The sequence below is a fragment of the Leopardus geoffroyi genome, chromosome A1 (assembly GCF_018350155.1).
Source record: "Leopardus geoffroyi isolate Oge1 chromosome A1, O.geoffroyi_Oge1_pat1.0, whole genome shotgun sequence".
In the NCBI taxonomy this organism is placed as follows: Eukaryota; Metazoa; Chordata; class Mammalia; order Carnivora; family Felidae; genus Leopardus; species Leopardus geoffroyi.
The window spans coordinates 82,712,322-82,723,648 of NC_059326.1; the positions used below are offsets into that span (position 1 = coordinate 82,712,322).

Genomic DNA, 11,327 nt, shown 5'->3' on the forward strand with positions numbered 1-11,327 from the left:
AGCTTCCAGCCCCTGTGGTCTGGGCCTTCTTCACCACACCACACCCCTCCTAACCAGCCATTCAGCCGAGGGAGGTGCAGGCCAGAACCCTCAGCCACCACTTCCTGTTCCCCTCTCATTTGGTCCCTGCCTGACGGACCTCCTGCTTCTGGTCCCTGGGGTTATGCTTGGCGACCAGTTGTGGGGAGAGCACGAGGTTTGTGGGCCCCCCCCCGGGTCCCCAGCACCAACAGCCCGCAGGGCCACTGTTTGCGGGAGGAGCAGTCAGTTCTGATGTGCTTGCGCTGGACACAGACCACCATCGACTTCTTGGTGGACAAGTTATAATCTTCCAGAGAAGGAACACGAGAGCACGCCCTGGGCCCGGCGCAGCCCAAGAGGACCGAAGGAGAAGGAAGGGAGAGCTGGGGAACGGAGGAGAGCCTGCGGCAGGGAGCTGGCGTGAGACACAAATGCCAACACACCAAGCGGATCCAAACCGTGCCATCAAACCTGATGATGAAAACCAGTGACAGAGCACGAGGGCTCTTCTCACCCCGGAATGCAGGCTGGGATTTTTTTTTTTTCAGCTTGCCAGAAAAACCTTTGTATATCCCTCTTAACTGAACACATTTATCAAGGTGATACTTTTAAAAACCAGTAGTAGCCACCATGGAAAAGGCAAAAATCACTGGGTAGTGACCGTAACACAGCACCTAAAGGAGCACCGTGTCCAAAATAACACTGCCCTGAAGAGCTCTCGTGGGTCCCTCGCACAAGCTCCGACAATCTCTGAGCAGCCTCCCTTCCAGCACGAAGGCCCTGACTCATGGAAAGCCAGAAGAGCGCACTTCCTCAAAGTTACCATCTCGTAGGAAGTGCACTTGGCCTTACCCGACACGAGCCACTGGTGTAAAAACAGTCACGACTGTTACCAAAGGTGGACAAGGTCTAAGGTTTGCAAGTGTGCAGAAGAACTACCCAGAACGACTGTGACATTTAAGTGGGGGGGAGACAAGAACTCACAACAGCCACAACACAAATGCCTCACTCTGATCCGGCATTTGCAGAAGGTGGACAAGCAGGAGGAGGAGGAAAACGAGGAAGAGACTCTGCCCAGTGTCCCCAGCTTCTCAGTGAGACCAAGTCCCATCACACAATCCGAAACTACTTGAGACAAGAGGGCCAAGGCCCAGGCACCTAAAAATCTCTTCATCCTCCCAAACATGTCCTGCCTTTTTTCTCAGCAACAGGAGCAGTGATACTGCTTGTTGGTGTCAGCTTAGGAGGAATTTTCTTTCTGTCCTTTTCTGGGAGCGAGGAGGTGGGCATCAACGTGGGCCAGAACAATACCGTCTTGTAAGCCCCCACCGGATGCAGCCAACAACTATTGCCTGCATTTTGCAAATGGAAAAATGAGTCTATGGAAGGGGAGGGCGCTTGCTCCGGGTCACCCAGCAGGCCAAGAGCACACAGGCATGCGGCCAGCCAGCCTGGAGACGAGGCTCCGAGATGAATGGACGGCCTGGCCAGCGTGTCCCCGAACAAGGAGGGGCGAGCGTGCATGTGACCGTGTGTATGATTCATGCACGTCTGCCCCTCCTCCAGATCAACTGTGGTGTTCCTCGTCATCTCGCGCCTTCAAGACCAGGACATTCAGGCAAGTCAGAGCCGAGACTGACGAGAGCAGACCAGCAAAGGAAAGAAATCAAGAGCTCAGCACACCCCCTTCCAAGCTCAGGATCACCCTCACCACATTCTATTAACAGGTGTCCCTCAAGTTCAAACCAGCACACCCACAGTTCACCTTCAGGGTCTCCAGCCCAGGCCCGAACTCAGAAGCACAGCCTAGGCCATTTCTGTGCTCAGACACAGGAGGCTGCCCTGCCTGTGCTAGGTGGAGGCCCCTGCTCCCTGAATGCCCCCCCCCCACTACAAAGGTGAGACACAGATGTCTCCCCCTTGCAGCCCAGCCCCCGCCCCCAAACATGGGGAGGGAGGGCCCCAAAGGGTCTACCCCACGTGGGGGTAGACACGGCAGATGGGCCGGGTCGCGGCACTAACCTCAGCTGAGCTGGGTGTGTTTCTCTTGCTTGTTTAAAGTGGAACAGAAAGGACAGAAAGCCTCGCCAAGCAGCATCTTCAAAGCCCTTTCCTTCCACCCCAGGCCCCTCCTTGTCCGGTCCAGAGCCCACTCATGAACGTGCACCGGCAGGCTAGTGGAGATGCTCTCCTGGATCTTCAGGTGTCTCTCCTCACTCCCCTGCCTCACATACTGTGCCATTCTGGAGAGAAATCAACCTCTCCGCTCAACACACCACTGTTCCAGAACGCTCCCAGGATGAGTCTGAGACTGGCTGTGCCAGGCCTGAACCATAAAGTCCTCAGACCCACTCCTGCCTGCTGTGCTCGGAAGCCTGGCACACTCCTCCACAGACAGACCCCCACCCAGGTCCCCTCCTGCTCCCCTTGATTAAGGAAGCACTTCAAACCCTCACACAGCTCAGTGGACCCAGGAACTGATGAGGGTTCTTGGCCGAAGGACCCTGGTACAGGCACCCTCCCTGCCCCCACGTCAGCGGGAGGGTAATGCTGAATCTCTCAGTGCGAAAGTGACAGCAGATCCCAACCAAGCAAACAGGGAAATGGTTGCAGGCAGCGTAAGTCCGCTTCTCAGCCAAATATCAACAGTGTCTCAGTGACGATCCATAAACCAAAATAAAGCAGACAGGAAACAACACGCTGATTTGGGGGAGCTGGAATTCCTCAGGCAGCATCGAATGTCATCAACAACTGACACTCAGTCACTGGGCGCCTGGCTGGGTTCCCAGCGGCCCCTTTTCACATGGGAATAGAAGGGACTGTGGAGGCAAGAAGGACCTGAGGACAGGCGACACTCTGGGTCCTGGGGAACCCTCTTCAACATAAGCTGCCCTCCCAGCCGCACATTTATGGCACCAACGTCTAACGGTCACTGGAGGCAAGGATCTCGTTTTGGGGGGGAGGGGAAGGGGACGTGCACATCACCCTCCCGAGATAAAATGAATCCTCCAGATAAACCCAGGAAGTCCAGATATAGCCCTCCAGCCCACTCCAGAATCCGCCTGTCATTTCCCTCCCCCAGCTCCTGGACCCAGTGACAAGGGCAGAATCCTCCCCGGTGACACAGCCTGAATGGCAGGCGCTGGTGGCCAAAAGCTCCCCCCACCCCCGCCCCGCCCCGGCCAGTTCTCAATGGAAGGGGGGTGCTGAGGTGGCTCCCCGTCTCCCAGCCCGAAGGAGCCCCGGACCGAGGGCACGCCACACACATCCGCCTACACGGACGCGCACGCCCGCACCAGTCCGCAGCCCCAGCCGGCCCCACGGCCCTGGGGGAACGCGGGGAAGGAAGTTTCTGGGTGCAGCAGCGGAGGGCAGATGCGGAACCTGCGGTCGGTGGGTCGGCCCCCGGCCATGCACGCACCCAGGGCCCCCACTCGCGCACGTTCCAGGCGGGGACGGGCCCGGTGTCCTGCACCGCACCGCCCCCCACCCCGAACCGCGCCTCCAGGGAGCCGCTTCCCCCGGAGCCGCCGCAGCCCGGCCCGTCCTCGGGGGGAGGGGACGCGCGGCGCCCCGCCGCCCCCGGCGCTCACCGATCTTGATCTTCACGCTCTGGAAGACCCGGAGCCCTTCCTCCTCCACCGCCATGCTGGGTCGCCCGCCCGGGAGCTCGCGGGGCCTCGCCGGAATTCGCGGGCAGAGCCCCGCGGAGCAGCCGGAGCCCGAGCGGCGGCGCAGTCCCCGCGCTCTGCGCCAGACCCCGCGCGCGCCGGGTCCGCGGCGCCACCGCCGCCCGGCTCCGCCCATCGGCCTGCCCAGCTCCCCATTGGCCGCGGTCGCAGAGGGGCGGGGCGTGAAGGTTCCGCCCACAGCGCGACTCCAACTGCCCACTGGCTGAGGTCTAGGAGGCGGGAGTGAGACGGCTCCGCCCACAAAACAGCCCCACCTCCACATTGGCCAAGGCTCGGAGAGGGGCGGGGTCGGTCTCTGGGAGGGATAGGAAGGGACCCCGCGGCGGTGGGGGGAAGGAGGGGCGCGGAATGGAGGGGGAACCGGGCGGGGCGAGGAGAGGAAGGGGGGAGCTGGGAGCGGGATGAGAAACCGGCGGGGGCGTGGGGTAAAGGACTGGGTGTGGGGCGAGGGGGGCAGGATGAGAGGATGCCGGGCTGGGGGTGGGCACAGGACTTGGGGGGAGCCAGGCAGAGCATGGGGTTGGACCCTGCAGGGGCACGGGGGCGGGGGAGGGGGGGGCGGGAAGAAGGGAGACCCTGAGGCTTGAGACGGGATCATCCAGATTAATGCGCTCAAAAATCTTGAATCCTAGATGTCCCTAAATCTACTGGACCTGAAGACGTGTCCCATTTCTGCGTGTTAGACAGCGGTGCTCTCTCTGTGGTTGAAGATGATTTCAGAGACCTCTGAGACAGTAGTACACCCCGTGATCAGCCTGCAGCTCCACTCCTCCACCATGTCACCATCACCCAGCTGGAGAAGCGCCAGGCCTGACGAAGAAGGTCCTATCTGCCAGGGAGCCTCACGACCTAGGAAACATGTGCCTAGGGACTGAGAAAATCCACAGAACCGGATCCAGAGAATATTGGATTCCGGCAGGCAGGACAAGAACGTAGATCAGGTTAGAGTTTATTGATATGGGATCCTTCCATCATGATACAGGATTTGGCACCTTAGCAGGTACCCCATGCCACTAGCGTGGCCTTTGGAAACTTATACAAAGTAGTGCCCCACACTAAGTGGAAATGCCAAACAGTCATGGCAGACAGCGGAGAAAAGCATCAAAATGCTCAGAGAAGTGGCACAGGAGAGTAAACACATTCCCTAAGACCCGGAAACCTAGTTGTGGGCTAGGTTTCCTGGAAAGCCCAGAGGACACTCCATTTACAGAAAGGAGTGTGTAGATGAGACCCTGAGCGGTAGCTGGCATTCTAGGACTGGTCGGGGAGTCCAGACACTGCTACAGAGAGCACTGGGCTCCCTGACAGCAGTGACCATGATCACACAGTGACAGAGGGCGAGCAGTGATGTCTAGCCACTAGAAGCAAGCCAGTTGCTATATTATACTGAGCAGCAGGACTGGAGTGGTGGCTGTGCACTCTGAACTGCAAAGAGCTACAAGGTGGTCAGCTAGATGTGGTGTCAGGAGGGCACTTAGCCAGCCAGCGGGGTACTGCTCCATTCTTGCAACCAAAGGAAATCAAAGATAGGTGTGAGGAGGCTGAAGGAATTTGCCCCAATAAAACCTGTGAACCAGTTCTCATCTCCAGAACCCCCTGACTGGAGGAGAGGACTTGGCCACACATATGCATAAGGGTTCCCTTAGGACTTCCCCCAATGGCAGCTGTGGCCATTTATCCAGACATTTCAAGGGCAGTTGGGCTTTGAGTCTGAATCGACATGATACCCAGTGACCCAAGATGTCATCATGCCCCTGTTAGAATAGGACTTGTGAGGTCCAGGAAATAAATGGAGGCCTGGCCCGGGGAAGGCTCACAGTAGGCCCACTGGATCCAGGGACCCACCTAGTGACCATTTATTTTCTCTGGCACTGAAGGTAAAATTGGCATAGATATACGTTACAGTTGTCAGAAAACCCATATTGGTTCCTTGGTGTTGGGGCTAAGAGTCACCCCAGCAGGGAGGGCCAAGTGGGGTGCCAGGATGGAAAATAAAAACCATAACACATCCTAGGGAAGATTGGGACGAAGACTCCCCTTAAAGACCGGAAAGGTCATGTAACTCACCAGTCCCACCTATGACTCCAGACAGATTCTGGAGGGTGACAGTGGACCACACAAGCTCAACCATGCAGTAGTCCCAATTGTAGCCACTGTACCAAAGGTGGTGCCACTGCCAGGCCACGTCAGCACAGCCTCTGGCCGTGGAGCTGACATGTCCACTCTTCTCCATCCTGAAGAAGAAAGAGAATCGGAAGCAATTTACATCATGTGGCATGAACTAATGCACACTTACAACCTGCCCCACTGCTAGGCTTCCCTGCCCTCTGTTATAAAACAGTCCAAAGAGACCTGGACCATCTGGGCAGGATTCAGAATGTTAATTGGCTCGCTATATTAATGACATCATTTTAATTAGGCCAGATGAGCAAGAAGTTGGCAGTTCATTGGAGGCTTTGGTAAGACATGTGTGGTCTAAGACACACGTGCTCAGAGGACAGGAAGTAAATTTGCGAAGATTCAGGGCCTCCCCACATCAGTGAGGCAAGAGGTCCAAGACTATGGGCCTCTCTTTCCCTCTACAAACCACAGAGACCAGCACAGCATACTTCCAGGATCCCTTCCTTAACAAAGCCCAGCATCCACAGAACTGTGCAAGTACCCTGTCTTCTCAAAACTGTGTTCTGCACAAAGGAATTGATCGCTAGTTTTCCAAAGTAAACTCAGTTCCCTTAGAGCTTATGATGATAAGAAACAGGAAAATATTGGGGGATTAAAGGAAAAGATGAGACTTTGTTGAAAGTATCTATAATCTCTTTTGTTTATTAGTCACTGTTAAATTTTTCCCTCTTTGATAGACCCTCTTTTGTGACACTCCGCAAAAAAAATATTTCTTGAAAAGTATCAGTCTATCAACAGGTATTTATGAATTGCTAAGACAGCATAATTAGATCATTTATTAATCATATCTGATCAATAGACTTTCAAAGTGGCATAAAATAAGTGACTAGTATATAATAGAATAATTTTTATTATTTTTAAAGGTTTTTATTTATTTTTGAGAGAGACAGAGCACAAGCAGGGGAGGGGCAGAGAGAGAGGAAGACACAGAACCAGAAGCAGGCTCCAGGCTGTGAGCTGTCAGCACAGAGCCCGATGCAGGGCTCGAACCCACGAACTGCAAGATCATGACCTGAGCCGAAGTCAGACACTTAACAGACCGAGCCACCCAGGCGCCCCTAGAATAATTTTTAAAGGGTCCAAAAAAAGTAATGAAGGAAGAAGCTATTGTATCAAACATCTGCAGTGAAAACAGCTACTGCAAAGAGTTCACAGCTCTGCTCTCAGTTTCCTGGTTTTCAAGGTGAAAACAGAAATATGGAAATATGGCATTTTATACAAGTTCTATTATTTAATACACAGAAGTGTATTAGTTTTCCAGAAAAGGCTATTTTAACCAACTAAGCAATGTAAGGAATTGTTTTCATAAGGGACATTCAGCACCTTGGGGAAGGATACTTTCAATCTCAAATGACTAAGTAACCTTTGCAACATGCTCACTTCAGCACCTGGCGCAGAGTAAAAACTCAACTGGTATTTGTTGGATAAATGTACTGGAATCTCCTATTGTCTCACGAAAACTTTAGGAACATGATGTTAACTCATAGCTTTCTGAGAAGATTCATCCAGCTCTTGGGAGTTAAGGAGCTCAGCTCCCTCGTGGCCCAAGTGTCTATGAGACATGACACCACGCACCTTTGGATGATGCTGTTTGGGCCACACAGAGCACAGAGGCGTGCGGGGACACATCTACACTCAGGTTCCTTGTGGACACTCGAAGCCCAGATGTGCTGCTGGTAGAAAGGAGGCCCTGTGCTCTGGATGCAAGTGGACCAAGAAGCCACACCGGAGGCCTTGGTGGTGCATAGCCATAGCTCTTACAGGCAGCATGAGGGGCCACACCGCCTACCCTGCTCACGCCTCAACAAGCAACTGTGTGCCTGATGAGGGGAGGGAAGGGATGTCACATCTGGCTGGGAGCTGGGAAAACCCACTGGGATATTTTTCAGGCTCTCCTCCTGCTGTGGCAAATGAGAGGCCTCATTTTGAAACTCAGAGATAGACAGAGGCAGCCTGGATCCCTAAGTCACTACTGGAGGGCCACTGGGATCTACGGCTGTGAAAGCGACAAGTGTGAAAGTTCCCTCAGGTAAAGCTGGTAAGATCTGGGAATCAGGTAGCCCAAGCCTGTCCTACCCTTGCTAATAAAAACCTTAATGAAGCGTGTATGGTAAAATCCACAGCACAGGAAGCACCAGATGTTGGTGAGGATGCGGAGAAAGGGCATCCCTCCTACACAGCTGGTGGGAATGCAAACCGGTGCAGTCACTCTGGAAAACAGTATGCAGCGTCCTCAAAAAGTTAAAACTAGAACTACCCTGTGATCCAATAGTCGCACTACTGGGTATTTGCCCAAAGAATGCAAAAACACTAATTCAAAGGGATACATGCACTGGATGTTTATAGCAGTGCTATCTACAGTAACCAAATTACAGAAACAGCCCAAGTGTCCACTGACTGATGAATAGAGAAAGAAAAAGTAGCATACCTATCTATCTATCTATCTATTTACACACACGATGGAATATTACTCAGCCATAAAAAGGAATGAGATCTTGCCATTTGCAATGACATGGATAGAGCTAGAGGGCATTATGCTAAGTGAAATAAGTCATTCAGAGAGACAAATATCATATGACTTCACTCATATGTGGAATTTAAGAAACAAAACAAATGATTGAAGGGAAAAGAGAGAGAGAGATAAACCCAGAAACAGACTCTTTTTTTTTTTTTAACATTTATTTGTTTTTGAAAGAAAGAGACAGAGACAGAGCATAAGCAGGGGAGGGGCAGAGAGAGAGGGAGACACAAAGTCCAAAGCAAGCTCCAGGCTCTGAGCTGTCAGCTCAGAATCCGATGCGGGGCTTAAACCCATGAACCACGAGATCATGACCTGAGCCGAAGTCAGATGCTTAACCGACTGAGCCCCCAGGGACCCCCAAGAAACAGACTCTTAACTCTAGAGAATGAACTGAAGGTCACTAGAGGGGAGGTGGGGGGGGGCGGGGTGTGGTATGGGTGAGATAGGTGATGGGCGTTTAGGGATACACCTGTTGTGATGTACAGAAGTGTTGAATCACCATATTGTACACCTGAAAATAGTATTACACTGTATGTTAACTAAAATCTAAATAACAACTTAAAAAATAAAGTTTACATGGTATGCTATTTTATTAATACCAATGCAATAGTAATCAATATCAATTCAATCATCTGTGAATTTGAGTTAATAATAAAATACAACCCCAGATGTCCAGTGGATTTACCCATTAAATAGATTTGTGTAATGTCTTGATTGCTTATTATGAAAATATTTGCTCAAAATAACTTTTTATCATAATAAAGTTTAATTTGCTATTTTTGACCCGAATTAGTCAAATATCAAAGTACTTTTTGAAGACACCCCCTGAAATCAGCAATTAATTAGACTCCAAATCTTGTCTCATTAGCTATGGCAGGAATATATGTATTTTTTTCCTTTTAAAATCTCCATCAAATTACCCCAGAAAAAGTTAAAAGGAGGAGGGCCCCTAATTCACACCATTTGGGATGGGCATGTGCTGTTAAGACCATCGTGACTCTCAGTATTCAACAGAATTACAGCACAAGCTCCACAGGAGAGAGAGCCCAGAACTCTAGAAAACCCTCTGTCTGCCCCACAGGTGCTTCCTGCAGGGATCCAGACACAGAGGCCAAACACAAGTGCACCAGCAAGTTCTACCCTGTTCCTCAACACCGTTACAACCCGGCAAATCGATTCATCAGCGGCCAGGAAGACCTGTTCCTTCTGTAAAACGTTAGACCCAACATTACAGTAAAAACTTTCAAAGGGTAAAAATGTATGTGTGTGCCCATCATTACAACACAAGTGTTTTTATTTCTCTTTATTTCCTTCAAGGTTTTATTAGTATTTATATGCATATAACTTGTTTAAATGCACATCTCTTGTGTTTAGCAGTTCATTTATTTAGCAAACCTTTATTGAGCACCTAGCACGTGTCCAGAACCTGCCAGGCCCTGCGGGAACACCAGAAAACAACACACACCCCTAACCTCAGGGCCCTTGAACTTCCTATGTAGTGACTACCACTGACAGCTTTCCCTCCGGCTGCACTTAGTTCAGTTTGGAACAATATGGAAAAAAAGAGAAACAGAGGAGAAAATCCTAAAAGTAGGCACAGTCTCTGAGGTGTAGATACAACAGCAGCACTGCACAGAAAACTCGGAAAACTACCTTTGAAGCTGTGGTGGGGGGTCTGGGAACCGAAGAGCCACCTCGGGACGGCCCCGCCCCAGGCACTGCCCTCCTGCCTCCAAGGCACCAAAGGGAATGGATGGTGGCAACTGCTGAGAAGGAGATCTGCCAGAGTGCGTGTCATGGGAGGCCAGCGACCACAGAGAGGAAGAAAGACGAAGCCGGGGGCTCGGGAACAGACGCGGTCTCTGTGGGCATGGGGACATTTCGTTTACCTTTGGGCACAATGTGAGGGACTAACACTGCTTCTCCACATCTATGGACTGTGACAGGCCACTGATTTTCTATTCCTGCCAAATAATGCGATGTGAACGTAACCGTTCCCCACGATGATCTCCAAGTGTGTTTGTAAAGTGGGCATAACAGCACCAGTGCACAGGGCTCTGGGACCACCAGTGGCATGGGGGGGATGGGACCACAGTCAAGCCAGACACCACCAGTTCCTGGTGGCTTTTTCATCGTCACTCCCTGCGGGCAAGGGTGGGGCTCTTTCCTCCCTGCCCTGCTGATGCTGCAAACCCCCTGAGCACCTGGTAGACGCCAGCTGCCCCCCAACCACGGCAGGAGCCGGTGAGAAGCACAATTCAGCTTTCATTCTGGGGTCTCAGGATATGGGTCCCTGCGGGTTTCCTCAGCAGGATGTCAGCTGCCCCTCTAGGCCCCCACCCCCTTCTGAGCACAGAGCAAGAGCCCTCTGCCCTCCTCTGGGGTGTGCTTGAGGCCAGTGTAGAGGGTGGCTTCTGGCGACCAGAGGTGATGGTGAGCTCACGTTCCTCTGCTCAGAAAACCTCCTTCCAAAGACATGCACACAAAGCCTATGTGTGATAGGCAGAACCCAGAAACAACCTCCAACCTGTCCCCCGACAGGGAGGACGCTGAACAAGCTCAACTCAGCAACAAAAAGGAACAAATTGCTGATACAAATGACAACCTGGGTGGACCTCAAGGCTGCGAGGAGAGCCTGTCACACACACCCTACAATTCCACTTACAGCACTGTTCAGGGACAAGCTGCAGAGATGGAGAACAGATAACAGGAGGAGGGACCCTGTGGAACAGAAAGGGTCTGTGTCTTGTCAGCCTTGGTGGCCACGGGAATCTGCACATGTGCTGGAATCGCACAGATCTGCACGCACACGAGTGCATGTACAGCGTGCCCTCTGTGCACAGCAGGTGCATGGGACCATGCAGTCTTCTGGCTGGGGCCTTATATGCAGTCACTGCCATCCTGGAAGGTGT

The 11,327-nt window shown here is 52.3% G+C and overlaps 1 protein-coding gene and 1 long non-coding RNA gene across 3 annotated transcripts in view; one reads left to right on the top strand and one right to left on the bottom strand.

Moving 5' to 3' along the window:
* RASA3 (RAS p21 protein activator 3) overlaps positions 1 to 3,861 on the bottom strand; it is a 120,934-nt gene extending 117,073 nt beyond the window's left edge. The window contains exon 1 of one of the 2 annotated variants that reach the window (XM_045482772.1): positions 3,615 to 3,861. In XM_045482772.1, coding sequence (XP_045338728.1) covers positions 3,615 to 3,828 — 214 coding nt within the window. In that variant the 5' untranslated portion in view covers positions 3,829 to 3,861. The remainder of the gene's footprint in view (positions 1 to 3,614) is intronic. The other variant, XM_045482780.1, reaches the window with a different exon arrangement.
* Positions 3,862 to 3,893: 32 nt separating this feature from the next.
* Positions 3,894 to 9,661, top strand: LOC123596986. The gene is made up of 3 exons (XR_006711916.1): positions 3,894 to 4,000; positions 4,346 to 4,535; positions 9,497 to 9,661. It is a non-coding gene; the product is annotated as an uncharacterized LOC123596986 (long non-coding RNA).
* Positions 9,662 to 11,327: the final 1,666 nt, after the last annotated feature.